Raw genomic sequence first — 20019 nt, forward strand, 5'->3', positions numbered from 1 at the left:
TTTGCCAGAGAAGTCTTGGATTCATACCAGCAGATTTGGACCCTAGGACGTAACTTGATTGGCTGGGTCACCAAAACATTGCTCCCTGTACCTGTTTCCCCCTTTCCCACTCAACATCTCAACGCTAAGCTCACTCCCATGCTGCTGCCCATCTCCATCCTCTCCCCAAAAAGCATATCTTGGTGGCTCACCGACAGGGAGGGGTTGCCCTCGTCCTCAACAGTGACCACCAAGCTGTAGAAGCTCTGCCGCTCACGGTCGGGTGGGGAGGGCCGAGTGGCGATCTCGCCGGTGACACGGTCCATGCGGAAGGTCAGGTCCTCATTTCCACGGGTGATGTAGTAGGAGAGGACACTGTTAAGGCCGATGTCGCGGTCGGTGGCGCGTACCTGGGCCACCGCTGTGCCACCACCGACATTCTGTAGGGCAGAACGGTGGGGTGAGCGGCAGAGATCCACAACACAAATCACACCCACCTCATACCACATAAAATACATAATTGATAACACTAGTAACATCATTCTAACATAGAGTGGGGATTTTCCAAGGATTGTGGTGCTTAAGGCTCCAAACTCACTGCCCCAACATCCAGTAGCCAAGCAAGAGGAATGATAGGAATGATGATAGGAATGGTTGTACTCAATGATCCGGTGGGTCTCTTCCAACCTGGTTATTCTATGATTCTATGATTCTAAGAGGCTGCTCTCCTGCACCAGCTCTTGGATGCCGTTTTTGCAGTGCTTATTACAAACGATCATAGAATCATAGAATCCCTAGGTGATGCAATCACCTCCCTGGGCAGCTGTTCCAGTGCTTGAGAACCCCTTCAGTGAAGAAGTCTTTCCTAATGTCCAATCTGAAGCTCCCCAGGCCATTCCCTCTCATCCTATTGCCTCTCACTTGGGAGAGGCCTTGCCACGACCTCCTGTCAGGGAGTTGCAGAGATTGATAAGGTGTCCCCTCACCCTCCTCTTCTCCAGGCTTAATAATCCTGGTTCCTTCAGCCACTCCTCATGAGACTTGTTCTCCAGCCCCTTCAGCAGCTTCACTGCTCTTCTCTGGACATGCTCCAGCCCCTCAACGTCTTTCTTGTCATGAGGGGCCCAAAAATGAACAGCAGATTTGAGATGCGGCCACAGCAGTGGTGAGGCCAGGGGCAGAACCAGTTCCCTGCCCCTGCTGGCCATGGTGTTTCTGCTAGAGGCCAAGATGCTCTTGGCCTTCTTGGCCACCTGGGCACACTGCTGACTCATGTTCAGCCTCTGTCAGCCAACACCCCCAGGTCCTTCTCTGCCAGGCAGCTTTTCAGCCACTCTTCCCCGAGCCTAGAGTGCTGCATTTTATTAATAGCTGGCATCTTTATCAAAAAAATGAACCGAGGCTACTCGCCCTGCAGCAGATAGCTCAGGTGAGAATCAGCCACAAGCTCAGCAACAGAAGGCTCTGCACTTTGCCCAAGTGCTCCCATCTTTTTTTGGTTTGAAACACTAAAATTAAATGTGTTTTCTAAATTAGCTTTTAAAAAAAAAATTAAATAAAGCTAACAGGCAACATTTATTGTTAATTTGCCAAAGCCAGCTGCTACTGCATGTCGAAATTGCACCTCCTTTTCTTTACATTACAGCATCTCCAATTTGTTGCAATGAATCAGTTTGATTCCCTGCCCCAAAAAGCTGCGTATTCGGTCCAATCCAGGCTGGCACAGCCTTGAAGAGCATAAAAACTGGTGTGTGTGCAAAGGTGAAGGCTGCGTAATGGACTCGGAGCTCAGCTAATTATTTCTGGATAGTCCCATTACAAGGGAAATCAAAACAGAAATTCTGTTCTTCAGCCAGCTCTGAACATGTATTAAATAGATAAGAAAATCCTAACAGGGCAATAACTTTAATGCAAACCTATTAATCATGAGCAGCACTCCTTACAGCCCGGTGTCATTGGCTATTACTCGTATTTCATTTTTCATCATCAAATTGAGAACCCCCTGGTCCAGGAATTGAACTGTCGGGAGATAAGTTGTCTTTTCTCATGCCTGATTGTGTTTTATTGCTTAATTATCTAGCTCTTGCCGAGCTGCTTCCTGAAAGCAATTCCTGTTCTGCACTGTGCCTCCTCTTGTGTCACTTTGGTGGCACTTCTATGGGTGTGTAGCTACTTCTCTTTCCTGCTGGTCCCTGCAGCCTCACAGGCTTAAGTTGCCTGCAGAGCTCTCTCCTAGCCCAAAACTAGGAGACCATACCAGGTGTGGGCTTGTAAGGGGTCAGCAACCCTTCAATGATGCAAGGTGAGGTTTGTGAGGGGCCAGCAACCGTTAAATCACCCAACATGAGGTTTGTGAGGGGCCAGTAACCTTTAAATGACCCAAGGTGACATTTGTGAGTGGCCAGCAGCTCTTAAATCATCCAATGTGAGGTTTGCAAGGGGCCAGAACTCTTAAATCATCCAAGGTGAGGTCTGCAAGGGACCAGCAACCCTTAAATCACCCAACAGGAAGCTTGTGAGGAGACAGCAGCACTTAAATGACCCAAGATGAGGTTTTCAAGAGGCCACCAATCCTTAAATAATGCAAGGTGAGGTTTGCAAGGGGACACCAACCCTTAAATCACCCAAAGTGAGGTCTCCACCTATCTTATGGTTAGACCTCACCTTGGGAGGATGGAAGAAAAGGAGCAGGGCTGGGTGCTCACCTCGCTCACAGTCACGTTGTAGCCAAAAGGGCTGTTGATTACAGGGGGGTTGTCATTGACGTCGAGGATGTTCACTCGTAGAGTGTGTTCCTTCCTCCGAGGAGGCACGCCACCATCCGAGGCTTGAATCTGTAGTTGGGGATAGATTTTCAAAAAATGCTATTTTTAAGCTCATAGCCCCTGGAAAACAGCCTCGATGCTCAAACCAGAAGAAGTCCAAGGAGGTGGATGGGGTGGTTTCGTACTTACCCGTAATGTGTAGTGATCCAGCAGCTCCCGGTCCAGCGGCTGTGCCACAAACACCTCACCGTAGGTGTTGTTGGTGGTACGGATCTCAAAAGCCCGGCCGATGTTCCCCGACGTCAGTGAGAAAGTCACCTGGAAACATCACAAGGAAAGAAAACCAGGGCAAGAAATGTGATGCTGTGAGGGGCAAGGAGGAAAAGGACACCCTACAACAATAAACACAGCATTGCCTTGGGAAAGTGACTGAGTATTTTAAAAGGTCCAATGTGTTGAGGTCTACGATTGTTGGTGTCCATTGCAGCCACTCCAAAGTCTACACTAGGATTTTTCCTATTAAGGGTGATGGGACCTCATTAACGCCTGTCCGCATCGTAAAGACAATAACAAAGCTCAGAGAGCTTCCTGTTCATCTTGCCAAGGGCTTCACAGCCATTCCTGGTAGTCAGAGAGGCCACAGCTGGTTTTCAGATCGCTGGGCTCCTCTGGACACGTGCCCCACAGAGCTCTTTGCCCTGGACAGCCCAAGCATGATGTTTTTCTTCTCCTACTGTACGCCTTGACCGGGGAGTGCTGCTCTCTGCTGCACACCCAAAAACTGCTGGCACCAATGATTGGATTTTCCTGTCACAAGGATGCAGAGGAGGGGAAGATGCTGATGGGATTATTTCTGCATCAGTGAAATACCACAGCCTCAAAGCTGCTGTGCCAGCCTTCCTACCTGCCCGTTGCTGCCCGCATCCGGGTCACGGGCCAGGACCACGGCCACCCGCTTGCCAACCGCGCTGTCCTCTGCCACGCTCACAGACGAGTCAGAAGTGATGTCAAACTGGGGGCTGTTGTCGTTCTCATCCAGGACTGTGATGGTCACCTGTGGGCATGGTTGGCTCAAGCTGGGTGCAGGCAGAAGGCTGCTCCCAGACACTCCTGGCAAACTCTCAAGCTGCTGCTGCACCCCTCTGAGGTACTAACAACGCAAGTGTTATCCATCCCACGTGGGAATGGGTGCAGCTATTTGAGCCTAGGAGCTGGAGCTACATCCCTGTAGGGAGGACGGAGCAGGGGAGATGCTTAGAGGCTGGAGAAGGAGCACAAGCGCGCTGCAGCTCTCAAGTGGTGGGTTTTTCTATGGAGCATCCTCCGTTTTAGTTTCCTCCAAATAGCTGGGCATGGAGAAACTTATACTGCTGCAGGGTGACACTTGCATGCTAAGCTCTTCACAAGCAGTAATTTCATCCATGCTCACAGCACCAGAGGTTGAGCAGGGTTTGATTTAAAGCTCAACAGATGAAAGAATCTGGAGCTGCCTGTATTAAACTAAACCAGGGCAATCCGGGCATAGAGAAGATTTGAGCTCCATCCTGGGAAATGGTGCATGTGTGAGTGAGAGACCAGGCAGGAGATGCTTGGAGGTGGTGCAGGTGACTGGGGACCAGGCTATCGTGGCCACATTTAGCTAGAGGAAATGCTCTCATCACGTTAGTAATCAAAGAGCTGCAATGCGACATAGAAATGAGAGAGGAAGAGAATTTCTGTTCCCGGGGCTCTATTTATGGGTGCCTTGAGCCCCCAGGTGTGGCCGGGCTGAATGCAACAACATCCCAGAGGAAGCCAGGGAGTGAGTGGTGCACTTTGGAGCAATTTGGTTATTGTTGCCACTGAATTAAAAACAGAGAGCCATGAGCAGGGAGAGCCCATTCAGCTGCCGTGACGGATCCGGCAGCTGCCGGCTCAAGTGCCGGATCAGGGTGTTGGGATTTCTGCTGGCCAGCACCGTGTGCCAGGGGCTGTCACAGAGGCTGGTAATGGTGAGACGGAGCTGGAGACTTCTGTCCTGGTCACTCCCTGAAACTCAACATGGAGTTCAGGGTGGATCCTGGCCCCGAAGGTGATGCTAGCACGACGGACATGCTTACCTTCTGTTGGAGAAGAGCAGAGGGGCAAATGGAGAAAACACAAAAAACAAGAGTTAGTAGGGGTGGGAGGTACTGTCACATGCAAGGGGCAGTGGGCTGGCACTGCATCCCACCACACCAGTGTCAGGGGCTGCAGGTGATTTGAAGGCTCCCCTGTTGGTGTCTTTTTCTAGATAAGCTGGGTGGCTTTGCCCCTTGCCCTCGGAGATGCTCTGACAAGAGCATGGTAGCATGCAGAGAGCATGGTCTCCAGCACCCATGGGTAGGGGAGAGGCAGTGCTTACAGCATCACTGCCTTTGTCATCCAGCCTTTTTAGTGACAACAGATGCACCAAGGCACGGGAGCTCTCGAAATGCAGAATGCTGCCTGTTGCTGCGGGTCAGCCACCGGTTTCAACCTCTCCCAAAGTCCCACTCCTCCAGGTGGCCCAAACCAGCACAGTCTGGGTAGTGTCAGCCAAGCTGCCCCAGCCCATAGCATGGGGACCAGGCTCACCCTGTACCCGGTGTGCCTCCTGCCCATGCAGAGAGATGCAAATCACCTCCCTGCTCGGCTGCCTTTGAAACTGCCAAATATAACCCTCTTAAACATAAACCACTGTGAAGTATTTCAAGGCCCTCAAATTTACCTCCCTCAAAATTGTTTGGTAAGCAACCTCCAAACTCTACAATTTGGGGTAGGGTTTTTCTTTTATTCTAAGAAATCCCACCCTATGACAAACAGAAGCTAAAAGTCACCGGTCTATGTTTATGCAATGCAAAGTTTCCCCCAAATCGGGGTTTCTAGACCCTGGTGATCAGAACAAAGAGGACAACTAGGCCATGCTATCCCATGCCAGAGGAAGAAGGAGGTCACCTAAGGGCAGCTCCATCCATTGAAAAGACGGTGGGGAAGTGGGTAGAAGCTACTCACCACCGTGGAGTCAATTTTTGGTCCTCCGTCATCGGCCACCACCGTCAAGGTGTAGAAATCTCCCTTCTCTCGATCCACCTGACCTTTGACTGTTATCACCCCCTGCCAAGGATGAACAGCTATGTCAGAAACCAACTTCAAAGTCCACAGTGGACAACCAAGCCCGGAGGGACCATGCTGTAGCTACTTACAGTGATCCCGTTGATTTTGAAGAGGGAGAGTGCCTGGGCATTGGTGTTGGGGTCAAACTTGTATGTGATTTGGTTGAGGTTATCAATGGAGCGGGCCTGGACCCGGAGTACCTCAGAGCCCAGGGGGATGTTCTCCACAATCACAGCCTCATAGCTGCTGTTGGAGAACTGTACAGCCTCGTCCAACTCATTCAGCAAGCTGACATACACGCTGCAGAAGCCCTGGTTGTTGGGGGGTGCCTGGTCCGTGGCAGAGACATTCATCAGGTAGCTGGTTTTGGTCTCGTAGTCCAGGTACTCAATTGTTGTGATGAGGCCCGTGCTCTCATCGATCTCAAACTTCCCTTCGGCTCCAGACAGGATTTTGTAGCTCACCAGACCGCCGTTCCCTGGGGTAGGAGCAGGAAACATGCTGCCAGTTGGACAAAGCATCCCAAAGAGGCAGGCACCCCCAGTGCCAACCCCAACCATGGAGCAGAGCTCATCCCACATGGAGGTTTGAGCCCAGTCAAACCAGGATCCATGCAATGGCTGATTTCACCGCTTTTCCTCCAAATTGTGTGTTTGTGTAAGCTTACCCCCAGCTTCCTACCTGTGTCTCGGTCGGTGGCCCGGACCACCACCACTGAAGTCCCTATTCCTGCTGTCTCCCGCAGCCCCAGGCGGCTGTACTGCCGCTGGGTGAACACTGGCACCTCGTCATTAACGTCTTCCACATACACGATCACCTGGGAAAGCCATCAGAGAAAACACAGGTGAGCTGGGCAGGCTTGTGAAGCCTCACTAACTGCTTGTACTTGCAAGTGGAAATACAGAACTCTGCTGCTGCACAGGAGAAAGGTTACCTCTGCTACAAATACCACATGATGGAGAGCGAACCCACACAGTTTAATATCATGGATTTGAACAAGCCTTGTGGTCGGAGTGACTCAGTCCTTCCCTGGCTGGCTGGAGGTGTGCTCTGTATATTAATTCCTCTGTGCTTTGGGATCCCCTGCTCAAACCCTTGCAGTTAGAGGTCCTTCAGTGTAGAAACGCTGATGATTTAGTGGGAAATATTGTTCAAAGTTCAGCAGGTCAAGCAGCTGTTTTTCCAGGGAACATCTTTTCTCCTTCTGATTTTCTGCTTGCTGCTGGTGCTGTGGGCATGTCGTGCTCAGCCAGAGCCCACCCCACCAATAGTCTAAAAATAGATGCAATCAGAGGGCTGGGTTTGTGGGAACCGTGAGAAGCTGGTGTGTCACTCCTAAAGATTATTTTGCCTCTGAGTCCTGGCTTATTTAAACAGATATCTGGCCAGGAGACATAGTTTCTAACAGGCTGAGACTCAGCTCTTCCTCCAGGCAGCAGAGCCTCAACTCTCTGGGCAAGCAGGACTCCCTCTGACAGTGACTGCTGCACCACTTAGCAGCCTCATCACACTGAAATGTCACAGGAAGAAAGAAAAAAAACCCCAAAAAACAAAACAATAAGCTCTTCTCCACCCACAGGCAGCCCCCGGAGATTTCCCGTCACCATTTCCATGCCATATCTCTCAAACTTCCTGCATGCCTTCTAGGGCTGGAAGTGATTGCCTTCTGATGAAGCATCCTAAATAATTTGCATGAGCTCCTCCACTGCCCAGTCCTGCTGCCCACCCCTTGGCAGCCACGAGGTTCTTACCCTTACAGAGCTTCTCATGGGTCCGTGTTCCGTGTTGTAAGCTTCCACCTCCAGAACATGAGAGGAGTTTTGCTCCCTGTCCAGGGGCCGCACACCTCGCATCACCAGCCCGGTGCTGGGATTGATGCGGAAGTGATTATGCTCATTTCCTGGTAGGGTGAAAAGTGAGTTGGATGCTGCCCATCACTGCTGCATCAGTCCTGGCAACACACTCAGCCTTCCCCAGGGAGCTATCTCAGAATCAGAGAATCATAGAATGGTTTGAGTTGGAAGGGACCTTAAAGATCATCTAATTCCAACCCCCCTGCCATGGGTAGGGACAGCTCCCATCAGATCAGGCTGTCCAAAGCCCCATCCAACCTGGCCTTTAACACCTCCAGCTTCCCTGGGCAACCTGGGCCAGGGCCTCACCACCCTCATTGTGAAGAATTTCTTCTTTATATGTCTACTCTTCCCCTCTCCAATTTATAGTCATTCTCCCTCATCCTATCACTCCATGCCCCTGTAAAAAGTCCCTCCCCAGCTTTCTTTTAGCCCTCTTCAGATACTGGAAGGTCACTATAAGGTCTCCTCAGAGCCTTCTCTTCTCCAGGCTGAACAACCCCAACTCTCTCCACCTGTCTTCACAGCAGAAGTGCTCCAGCCCTCTGATAATCTTTGTAGCCCTCCTCTGGACCCATTCCAACAGTTCCGTATCCTTCTTATGCTGGAGATGCCAGAAGTGGACACAATGAGGTCTCACGAGAGCGACCCCCTCCCTCACCCTGCTGGCCACGCTTCTCTTGATGCAGCCCAGGATACGGTTGGCCTTCCAGGCTGCGAGCGTGCATTGCTGGCTCACGTCAAGCTCCTCATCAATCAGCATATCTCAGAAGCAGATTATTGAGCAAGACCCAAGCCCCCATCGCCTTCAGCTACATGAGGCCCAATGCAGCAGGATTCAGCCCTGGCCAAGCCAGAACTACAGCATTTAGGTGACCCGGCCATCACTGACAATCATTCCCTGGCAAATATCTAATGATGATTATTTGCTCATGGATAGGGAAGATGTTTCTGTGGGCTGCAAAGTACAAAAGGATGGAGAGCGCAACGGAGCTGGCCAGAGCCTGCTGCCAATACACAAATGGGCACCTGGACTTACCCTTGACAATCCTGTACCACACTCTCCCATTAACACCTTCATCCGCATCTGTGGCTTTCACCTTTGTGAGAAAAGAAAACCAGTGAAGGTGTAGGGCAGAGATTTCCAGACTGTGACAAGTCCTCCCACCCCAACGAGGCTGGACATCCTGCACCTCCACCGGAACCAGGGAGCTTACCAACTGCAAAGCAAAATAAGCTGCCCTCCCCTCATTGCTAGACCGCAGGGATAGTGGGCTTGGGAGCCCTTGGCTGCCAGGTTAGCTGCAGGATGGCCTCAGGATTAAAGCTGAGCCTGAGGAGCATGCCATGAAACTCATGGGTCAATGCACAGGTGGAGTTGCTGCCACCTGTCCTGCACTGCACACCAATGCTTGCCCTGCTGGAGATACCACTGGGGATGGAGCTTCAGCCCAAGCTACGCAGGGAGAGCTTTTCCCACTGCTGGTGGGCACTCAGACCACACACTGAGGTATATCACGTGCTGTGTTAAAGGAATGACCCACCTCTTGGCCAGCACACCAACATGTACGTGGGGCTACTGGCTCTGATAGCTGCTTGCACTTACCTTCTCACTACAAGCTGTTGCCAAGTCACTCAAGCAGCATCATAAGCAAAAAATACCAAAAAACCCATGAATGCAACCAGCCTAGTGCAGGCTGGTGGTCTGGACACTGGTTTGAGACCCCACAAGACCCTGAAGAGCAGGTGTGAGCATCCCTTAGCTGTGATGCACCGCACTGTCTGTGCACATACCAAAATAAGCCATCCAGCGCAGGAAACCCAAGACACGGGTCCCCTCTGGTGTCTCTGAACAACACTGCAGTGCTTTCCCCACAAACTCCAGCCAGCAGCCCACCAGCCAGGCAGCTGGGAAGCGGCACCCAGTGAGGGGCAGTGGGGCCTGCACCCCCTCCCCAGCTGGCATCATCTCCCCTCCACAGAATGCAAACCACAACCCCAGTGCTGACAACTTGTGAAGCACTGGGGCAAGGATGTGGGGAATGCCTTAGCCTTTCTTCTCCACCTGCTTCCCTCAGCAAGGCATCTTTTGCCTGCAAATATCGCTGAGCGGTTCCCTTCTCCCAGGCGGGTAGGGTTTGCCTCCAGATGTCACTGCAAAGACAAGGGGTTACCCCAAAGGGCACACATGCAGTGGGAATGGCACGGCCACTTAGAGGTGCTCAGCTTTAAAGCCCTGGGCCACCTTTAGTCCACAGCCCCACACAACGCTTGCAGGAGTCAGAGACGCTCATCCAAACCACATTTTTGAGATACCTCGAACTGCTCTTCTTCCCTTCCATCAAATCAGCCCAGGTCAGCAGAAATCTTCAAAAATGCTGACCCAGCACTTGCAAACCAGCCTACCTATGCGCCACACACGCTGTTTATCTCTGTCGCAGACAGGCTCGCGTCTTGCTTGGGACCAGACGCAACCCTGTGCCTTGTTTTGTGTTTCACCACACCCCCAGCACCTTCCTTTCACAGCAGAAAGCTCCCCCTCCCACACCAGCTCTTCAATTGCTGAGGCTCCCCAAGTCCATTCCTGGGCAGGAGCTTGGCTGTCTCCCCTCCTGGGTGATGATAGGAATGGTTGGACTCGATGATCCGGTGGGTCTCTTCCAACCTGGTTATTCTATGATTCTGTGATTCTATGAACGGGCTCTGCAGCAGCAGGCGAGCGATGCCCAGACAGACCAGCTGCCCTGACACGGTGAGGCCAGCCTGCCACATGCACCAACTCCCTCCTGAGAAAAGCTATCCTATTAGCCAAAACCCTGTGCCAGGGTGGCACCGGTGGGAGGAGAAGCCTAAGGGATAGGAGCCAAATTTTGGCAGCTTTTTGTGTCGTTCCCTGTTGTGCTGTGCCCAGGAAAATGCATTTAAAGGTGAACAAATGGAAGGTTTTCAACAAGATGAGCACTGCATGGGAGCAGCAAAACCACACACTGCAAACACCCCCTCAGCCACCCTTTTCCCAGCTCACCCAACCCTTTTCTGCAGGCAGTACTTCAACAGACTGTCCCAAACTTGGAAAAACAATATAATTTGAGAGCAATGGGTGAGAAAAAAGCTCTTTCTGCTGCAGGTGCAGAGCGACTTCTGCAACTGCACAGGTGCCTCCAGCCTGCTTTATGCCCCTGCTAGAGAGAAAGAGCTGCAGGCAGAGCCAGCCTTCTGCAGGCCAGTTTGCAAACGCCCCCAGCTACTGGAAAGGGGTCAGAAAAGGAGGAGAAAACAGGAGGAATAAAAGGATAGGAAAAAAGCAGGCGGCTTTGCACAGAGTTGCTAGGAAAGGGGGAAATGCGCAGGGGGCTCAGCCCACGGCTGTACCATTCAGCCTTCCTGCAGGGGCAAAGCCTTGGGAAACACGTCCTGGGGGAACTTGATGTCTCATCCCAGCAGGGCACAGCCCCAGCACATCACCATGCTGGCAAAGCGTGGGAGGGGGGTCGAGAGCCCCCTTGTCTTTGCACGCTCAGGCTGCCCTCAGCCTAGCTGCCATCTCTCTCCCACCCTCCTGTGCCCTCCAAAAAGGAGCAGGGGGCTGGCAGCTGGCAGAGCGCGGTGGAAGAGGCGGCGAGGCAGGCGTGTGGAAGGCAAAACCCAGGCTCAGCTGGTCTGTGAGAGGTACGGACCCCAAACCCCTGAGGGAAAGCCACCACTGGCCACTCATTCTAACCCCGAGGGGCAAGTGAGGCAAGCCAGGGCTGTGTTGCTGTCGCTGGCCGCAGAGCTGCTGCCTTTGACCCTGTAGCCATCCAGGGAAGAGGGGAGATACAGTCTGGGATGGGTTTTAAGTTAGGCATCCCTCCCTTCTATTCCCTGTTGCGTTGCTGTGTCCGTCCCTGTGATGACAGAGGTGGGAAGTCTTGGGGTGATGGGGCACAGCATCACTTACAGCCCTTGGCTTCTGGTATCCAGCTCCCTGGGTCATTAAGCTGGGTGTTTGGTGTGATGCATTCGATCCTCCTGCAAGCAAGTGGAAACTGCGCATAGGGAAAAGCTGGGGAGCTCCAGGAAAGTGTTGCTAAGCAAGACAGGGAGAAGAAAAAGAGCTGCTTTTCATCCAAACTGTGGTACAGGCACAGAAGTGACTGAAAACAGCCTTTTCTTTGCAGGAGTTTGAGAAAGGGAGGGAGAGCATATGGAAAAACTCCTGCCAAACTAGCCTGCTGTGCCAGGCCAGGCAGGCGGCGCCTGGTGCTGGGCAGAATAACACTCTCTTCTGCTCATGCACAACATTAATTTCTTCTTCCTCACCGTCTTCCTCAGAAGCATTTTGCTTTTTGCAATTTCTCTTCTTTCCCTCTGATCCTCAGCTGCCTCGCGCACAGTGAGTCCGGAACACTCATTGGGGATGTCTCACGTTAGAGCAGATCAGCCAGGAATGACCCTCCTAGGGTGGTTTGCCAAGGCTGGACAAGCCTGTTTGTTAGTAACCCAGCTGGAAGGCACAATGTGGGGCTTGGTGGGACCGTGATGCTTGGCTGGTGGGTACAAAGTGCTGGGGGCAACTAGTCCATTGCTGCACTTTAGGACAGGCACCCAGGCAAGGGGGAGCCAGGACTTTCCCTGAACCCTCAACTCTCCCAGCTGAGCTGGATGTGAGGGGAGGATGTGAGGGGAAGCAAGAGAACATGCCCAGAAAGGCTCAGGCAAACATCAGTGTGGTCCCTCCTGATGGTTTTCTAAGGGATACAGTCATCTGGCTCTAAAAGAAAAACCCTACAGCAACCATCAACAGAGCAAAAAACAACTTGGAGATATTACCCACACCTACCCCCTTGCTCTTTATGAACAATATAAGGTCATCAAGCCAAACCACAGTAAATGCCAGAATTAAGGTAGCTGTGGTAACCTTGATTCCAGCTGCCTTTGGTGTGTGTCAGCACCAGCCCTGACTGCTAGTTTCATGTCCTGCCTCCAGACAGCTGTTTTGCTTCCGAAGCTGGAGGGAAGGGGGCTGAGCCAGGCAAGGAGAGGCTGCATGATAACTAAACCCTTTTTGGGTGAAGAGAGGTGAAAAACCACTTTGAAGCCGAGGATGAGAATCTCAGCTCCTGAGCCTGCTTGCAATACACAAGGGGATTCATCCGAGCTAAGGTATTCTCAGATGCCAACCCGTGGTTCTTTTTTTTGCATTTCCCATTTTCTGAGCACAGACCTGGCTCTGACCCATGAAAGCAGCCACCTCTCCCCAGAGCCTCCAAGCTCTTACCAGGAGTCAGTCCTTGCTCTGAGGTCACAGCATCACAGTTTTAAATGCCCAAGCCCAGGCAATGCAAAGTATTCCAGAAATAAATCACATCTCCCAAGCGCCTCAAACCCACCACACTACTCTAGTGGAATCCTCTGACCTTATTCCTTCTGTAACTCAGCTCATTGCCAGCAAGGGGAGAGGGATGGATCCTGCAGGAGCGATCTCTTCCCACCAGGACCAAGCAGGGTCTTGGCAAACCAAAGTTTGGAGATCTCCTACCTAAGCAAACACCCACACAGAGGGTATGGTTGTGGCACAGAAAAATTCAATGACTCCTTAACTTCTGAGCTCAACCTAGCAGCCCTCACAGTGTTTGTTTAATGTTGTTTCCTCCTGTCTAATTTGGCTGGTGAGTGATGCTCATCTTTTGATGCAGCATCTCATTTTCCATTGGGCTCATCCCTACTGGGGCGTCTCATAGTTTCCAATTAGTGATTAAAGACATTTCACTGATGTCTTTTCTTCCCTTTATAAATGTTTTGCTGGTGAAAATCTGGCTGCTGCCTACACAAACCTTACATGGCTTTGAGATAGTGGCTGCAAGAGCAGACCCAGAGACCCTGGCAGTCCCTGCAGACCAGCCTTTCCCCCCTTAAGCTCTTAATTTTAAGTTGGGTAAATCCAAATCCATACTTGACAGGAGATTGCCCAGCCATGGACCCGTCTAACAGCTCTCCATCACTCTTCTAATTCCCACATCTCTAGGAAAGTCAGTGTAATGAAGCCTTACCTCCAGCATACAAAGCATAAAGGGCCAAGCCATGCTCTGTTGTATCGCAGAGGGTTGGCACAGCGATATTTCCCCATCTCTCATCTCCAACCTGGAGAGCTGCTGGCCTCCAGCACAGACCATCCAGGGCTGGAAACAGGTGCAGAAGGGTGCACAGGAGCAAAATGATGGGTGTAACCTGCTCTGGGGATGGAAGCTGGGGAGATCTGACTCAGTGGAGAAAGAAGAGGACATAACCGTTAAGTGTTCAGTGAGAGCTCCTATTGATAAGGCTTCAGGAAGCTGGTTTGCATCACTGTTTGCAGAACTGGCTAAGAAACCTGTGACATGTCTGAAGCTGAAACCAGGTGAAAAAAACGCCTCAGCCAAGTGGATTTTCGGCACAAGCAGGGTGAGGGCATTAGATTTCACCCATGCAGAAAAGGAAAAGGCAATGATAGTGCAGTACTGCAGCTCAACAGGGAGTTACCTGGGCAGAGGTTCAACCAGTTGCCCATTTTCTTTGGGGGAGAGAGAAAAATAAAAAAAGAACAAATGGCAGTCAATTCAAGAAAACCACATTTCAGGGGAACAGAGAAGAACTAAACCCTAGCAGCTTGGGAGCAGGACTTAGGACCTTCTCTAGTGCATGGTTGTTTATTGCTCCCAGAAAAGCTTTGTGCAACATGTTTGTGTATATTCCCAACAGGTGTCAACAACAAGGGCTGTGGTACCATGCGTACACGGTACTACCTGTGCTAGATTTCTTTGCAATGTAGTTTTGCACTTCAGTTCAGGGCACTACTTTGCAAGTATAAACCCCATGTCTGTGCTTTGCTTGCTGGCAAAGCAGACTTCTACCACCCCATGTCACAGAGAAAATGGCTGGGAGGGCCTTGGACATCAAAGCAAGCTAAAAATCCACCAGGTTGTAGAGAGGGTGGCTGCCCAGTCTTTAGGTGGTAATCACCTGTGTTGTGTTTCTGTGTCACCTTGTGCTCTGCAGGAAAGATGAGCACAGAGGATGCTGGCAATGGGACCTCTCCTACCTTGCCTCTCCTTGATCTTCTGGTTTCGACCACTAAGTCAGTCCCACCCGGCACTGTATCCCCTGAGATGACAGACCCACTGCCTATTATTGTTGCGCTCGTCTGCATCTTCCTTCTCCTGGCAACCTTCCTCATCTTTGTCACCCTCTGCAAGCTGGTGGCAGTGGACCAGTCCCGCTCTGGGCCATGTGAGTGCATGCCCCATCACCCAGTGGATGCCAGCGAGCCCCAGCTGAGGCTCTGGAAGCGGCTGGGCTCCCTGCGATGCTCCATCAACACCTTCAGGAGGAGTCGGCCAGTTTCCCAAAGCCAGCTCCCCTGCCCCAGGATCTCCCCTGCCAGCCAGGACTGGGAGTCCACCAAAATGTGATCCTGCTCTGCGGGAACTAATTCACTCCACACTGCTATTTTTTTCCAAGCTTTTGGTTCAGGCTTAGTTCCCTCCTCAAACACCTCCTGGTATCCTGGGCATCCTGGCAGAGCCCCTTTAAGCAGCCTATTTCCAGGCAGCAGCTCTGCAAGGTGATACGAGAGTTTGCTCTTTGAGTTCCCGAATGCTTTTCAGGTTACTGTTTCCTGGCAGGAAAGGTGGAGGCATCCAAACTACACCCACACACACAACTATCACTGAGCAGTCCAAAAAAATACAGCCGTTTAATTTCTTTTGGAAAACACTGTGCAAGTTGTGAGACACCTGGACAAACAGCCTGGGCAAGAACAGAGCAACTTGGCTGCCTAACAAATATCACTTTGAAGAGATGCATCCCAGGGCAAATGTGCTCTAGAAAAAGCAATCTTTAGCTGATGCTGCCTTCTGAGATGTGCTCCTGAGCAGGTGGAGGAAGGCCCATGCCCCCCATGTGCTGCCTGGTCCTTGTTTCCCCCAGTCTCCCTGCAGCAAGCCGTGGGTTGCTGTGCTTGATGCTTGGAAAGATGCACGCTACAGCTGTCTGCTGGAAACTGGCTTCAATAAATGAGCAGCGAGAGCAAGTAAACATGCCTGTAAATGCATTAAAGAATCCTTTTGAGGCTTGCAGGCTCTGCCAGCTTGGAAGGGCCCCACACAAGGCTGAGCCATGTGTTTCCTCTGGGAGAGGGTGCAACAGCCAGCAGGTAATCTGAAGTGCTTGAAGGAATCAGTAGGAGAAAGAAGAAGTGGTTTAAATCTTCCAGGTTTGCGGCTCGTGCTAAGATCAGCCATTGAGTGCACCTCTTCGGGTGCAGTCTTCGTGCCTAGCGAGGCCCAGTGATAAGCACCAAACCCCATTTCTATGGGTTTCACTTGGTTTCTGACCCTCGAGGTGTGGCAGCTCTGCATCAAGACCTCTCTGTGCTCCCTGCGACATTCCCACTTGCCTCTGGTCCTGGACTGCCTAGCTTTCAGACCTGTGCCTATCCAGCAGCTCACGTGGCTCTGAATGTGCTAAATAAGCTGAGTTAAGATAAGCAGTAAAATGGCTTTTGGCCTTTGGTTGTTTAAAGCCAGGTCAATCGGCTGGAGTGGAGGATGCAGGGGGCTGGATGGGGGAGGATGATGTGGGCAGCATCTGCAAGAAGAGGATGGGGATACCTTAAAAACCTTCTGTTACCATAGGGAGGTGGGGGTGTATTTGAATACAAACGGTCACTTTTAAAGGTGTAAATTAAACTAAATCCAGGTTCTACTTCCATTTCTACTTCTATCTGATTTTGTTCTGCAGAAAACAAACTTCCCCCAAACAATGCCTCTCCTTTGCAACACATTGCCAACGACACCCCCTTCTTTTAGGGACTATGCTCTAAAAAAAGGGGACTTTGGAGGTTTCCTCAGGTTTCCTCCATTCCTAGCCTTTCAATTTGAAAAAATGGCTCAGTTCTGGAAGTCTCATGGCAGGTTTTCTCTGCCTGTGCAGCTTCCCTGCACACCTCTACCCCTGGGTGCAGGGATTATGGGCAGTTTCCTGACCCTAGAGACACGCACCGCGCTATGAGCACCACGTACACCGTGCCATGGCATAACAGGTAACAAGGAGCTGTGGGGCTTGCGCTTGGAAAATGTCCAACCCTAGCATCACGCACAGCTCCCAGCAAAACTTTGTTGCAAGAGGCAAAAGGCTCCTTTCTTCTCTCCCGGTGACTCACGCTGCCTGTGAAAGCCAGGGACAAAGCTGCCCCTTTCCCCACACCAGGAGAGGTATTCAAGGCAGGAGGAGTCTTCCCAGGGCTGTCTGCAAGGAGCCTTTGGTGCCTACTCCAGAAGAGCCCCGGGTTTGAAGGGATGCTGGAAGCCCTCAGAGGCTGTGTGAATGCCTGCATTCATTCAGCACTCACTAAGCCATTCAGCTCTGCCTACCGCTCCCTCAAAGAGGAACAAAAATGAAAGCAAAGTCCAAACGCCATTCTCTCAGAGCATCTCTTTGCATGTACTCTTCTCCCTCCTCCTTGAGATCTCCATTCTCCGTCCCTTCTCCGCTGGGAGGAGGGAGAAAGTGGGGATGGAGCTAGGCAAAGGGCCCTTGCCAACACAGGGCTTGGGATTTCTCCTCTCACCCCTGCAGAAATGGAGCAAGTTTCTTATTCTTCCCTTGCCATTTTCTGCCTTCTCTGTGATGCTCACAGCCTGGGTTTGAAAAGGAGCAGGGGAGTGTATAAGCAAGAACACAACTTGCCCTGGTCTGGAGGAACCGACCACCGACGGGGAGAGAAAATGTGTTTCTTGGGCTTCCTGCAGGTCACAGCTGCTGCACCAGAGAGCAGGGGATCCTGTCACCCACCCAGGGGCCCTGGTGGAAGAGAGACACATACCTGCACTATACTGCTGGCGGCTGGGATGTCCTCTGGGACGCTGACTTCGTAGCTGCTCTGAAGGAAGATGGGTCGATTGTCATTGACATCCAAGACAGTCACATACACGGTGGCAGTTCCAGTGCGCCGGTTGCCAGTGGGGCCGTTGTCTGTACGGGAGAGAAAGGCGAGGAGGTTCGGTCACCTCCATCTCTTCCTTGCACAGGTGGTGCTCAGCCTTCGGCTGCTGAAAACAACAGGACCAAAATTTCTAAACTAAAATCCTCCATCTTTTCTGCAGCTTCCAAATCCCTGAACCAGAAGCTCTTTTTCTGCCTATCTTGAAAGAAAGAGGAACAGTCAAACCACAACCGAACTCTGCCATGGAGCTACTGCCCAATGAGGCTGGAAACACAACTGGTCATGAAAAAGCATTTGCAACTCTGTAGATTAAGAGGGTGATGCAAGCTGGAAGGGACTGTTGGAGGTCAGGAATTTGTGAGGGGAAGATGGGTAGGAGTCTGACAAGATTTCTGTAGAGCCAGCTAAGTTCACAGCCAAAGCACCAGGACTGGTTGATGTTCAGTGGATAAGCACGTGGTAGCAAGGCCCTTGGTTTTGCCACGAAGGATGAGGAGTGCAGGTTGGGTTTGGGTTTCCCAACATGCCTGATGCAATTAGGAATTCTAATTAGGAATTAGAAATTACATTAGGAAAAAGTTCTTCACAGAAAGGGTCATTGGGCACTGGCAGAGGCTGCCCAGGGAGGTGGTTGAGTCCCCTTCCCTGGAGGGGTTTAAGGCACGGGTGGACAAGGTGCTAAGGGACATGGTTTAGTGTTTGATAGGAATGGTTGGACTCGATGATCCGGTGGGTCTCTTCCAACCTGGTTATCCTATGATTCTATGATGCAATTGAGCACTAAACCCACCCAGCTGGGATCTAGTGTCTGGAGAAACACAGGCAGTCTGATATCCATTGGAGGGGTAAAGCTGACCCTTTACCACTCGGGATCTGGTCCTGAGCACCCAACAGGGGCAGCAGCCCTGCTGCAGGTCCTGTGGCATCTGCAATGCTATGGCCCCAAGATTTCTGACCAGGCCACTTATTTCTGATTTCAAAAGGGATATCCAAGTTTTCAGTAAACAGGCACATAATTATAAAGCTCTGGAGACAACGGCCAAGATATGTTTGGCAAGCGAGCCCTCTGCCCATGCCAGGTGGCTCTGGATTAATTAGCAGCCACTGAGCCAAGGGCTGTCATGGCATTAGGGGAAGGATGCTGTGGTGCTGCCATTTCTGGGTGCAGATCTGCCCCAAACAGCATGGAGCCTCTCAGGAATGGGGGCTCTTGCCTTACCTAAAGGAATGGAAAAGCCTCAAGGCTGGATGAAACCCCATGGGTCTGCAAAAGTCTTGGTGGAACCGGGCCATATTAATGCCCATGGGCTGTTAAATGCCAACACCAAACCCAAGCTCTGATATACAGAATGCCTCAAAGATTGCTGTCTCTCTGCTGCACCTGAGGCAGCTCAGCACGTGCAGGGCCTCCCCGTGTGGCTGTGTGGCCGCGCTCCCATGGGAACAGTGGGAAATCCTTACCAATGGCCTCCAGGATCAGTGTGTACGATGCCACGGTCTCCCTGTCCAGACTCACAACTGTCCTGACCACCCCATCCCTGAAGCCGACGCTGAACTTGCCATCCTGGTTCCCACCTGCAGCGAAGGACAAGAACTGGGTTATCTGTTGTCTGCTTGCAGGGAACACAGTCCACACTGCGAGGGATGCTGCAGTCTGGGCACAGGGTCAGTGGAAATCGCAAGTGCTCTGCCTGCCCTCCTGAAAACCATTTTACATGATTTTGAGCAAGGGAGGTGTAGGGCAAGCGTGTATCTCATCCCAGGGAAAGCTTCCCTGCAGCAAAAGTGGGTGAAGCACCATCTCTCTGCCACACCAAAAGCCGTGCCTGCCCCACAGTACAGGCGAGGAACGATGCTTATAGAAAAAGCTGAATCGTATCAATGCCATAACATTTCCTGAGTGCTTTGGAAGCAAACTGGGGTCACTTTGCATGTGGCTTATGGTACCTGTGGGACAACACACACCTTTTCTCTTCTGGCAGAAGCCAGAAGGATTGAGAGATGAAACACATGGCTGCTATTGTGAGAAAAATTACTCTCGGGTGACGCTTCTATTTTTGCCCTCTTCCTGAGGGCTAAATGCCACATGTGCGGTTTGCAAGTCAAAGTGTGTCCAGGGGTTTCCCCAGCCTCCAGCTGCAGGTGCTGCAGTTGCAGTGCGAGGCAGGCAGTGCCCAGGCAGCATCACTGCCTGCCTGCTCCCTGCCCACCCAAACCCACCTGCACACAGGGTACGAGATGCCCTAGAACTCCAGAAAGCCTTCCAGCACGCTACACAAATGCCACCTCAGCGGTGTTAAACCCACCCTTACGCTTTTCCTGGCTGCATCCCAGTGGTGTGAGA

The 20019-nt window shown here is 51.6% G+C and overlaps 2 protein-coding genes across 2 annotated transcripts in view; one reads left to right on the forward strand and one right to left on the reverse strand.

The window, feature by feature from the left end:
* The window catches only part of CDH23 (cadherin related 23), a 219312-nt gene that overhangs the window by 35202 nt on the left and 164091 nt on the right, over positions 1–20019 (reverse strand). Inside the window, exons 26-37 of the mRNA XM_069863405.1 lie at positions 19137–19250; positions 17556–17704; positions 8751–8811; positions 7610–7758; positions 6540–6675; positions 5948–6336; positions 5757–5858; positions 4844–4846; positions 3649–3798; positions 2934–3062; positions 2685–2813; positions 192–419 (exon numbers count right to left, since the gene is read on the reverse strand). Of these exons, the coding sequence (XP_069719506.1) occupies positions 192–419; positions 2685–2813; positions 2934–3062; positions 3649–3798; positions 4844–4846; positions 5757–5858; positions 5948–6336; positions 6540–6675; positions 7610–7758; positions 8751–8811; positions 17556–17704; positions 19137–19250 (1739 nt within the window). The remainder of the gene's footprint in view (positions 1–191; positions 420–2684; positions 2814–2933; positions 3063–3648; positions 3799–4843; positions 4847–5756; positions 5859–5947; positions 6337–6539; positions 6676–7609; positions 7759–8750; positions 8812–17555; positions 17705–19136; positions 19251–20019) is intronic.
* On the forward strand, positions 11300–15612 carry C9H10orf105 (chromosome 9 C10orf105 homolog). Its single transcript, XM_069864093.1, has 2 exons — positions 11300–11380; positions 14729–15612. The coding sequence occupies exon 2, from the start codon at positions 14734–14736 to the stop codon at positions 15139–15141; it is 408 nt and encodes a 135-aa protein (XP_069720194.1). The 5' UTR covers positions 11300–11380; positions 14729–14733; the 3' UTR covers positions 15142–15612.

Source organism: Phaenicophaeus curvirostris, chromosome 9, assembly GCF_032191515.1.
Source record: "Phaenicophaeus curvirostris isolate KB17595 chromosome 9, BPBGC_Pcur_1.0, whole genome shotgun sequence".
Lineage (NCBI taxonomy): Eukaryota > Metazoa > Chordata > Aves > Cuculiformes > Cuculidae > Phaenicophaeus > Phaenicophaeus curvirostris.

Excerpts from the sequence above, each read along its gene's own strand:
- C9H10orf105 (XM_069864093.1), top strand. The coding sequence starts at position 14,734 with ATGAGCACAGAGGATGCTGGCAATGGGACCTCTCCTACCTTGCCTCTC.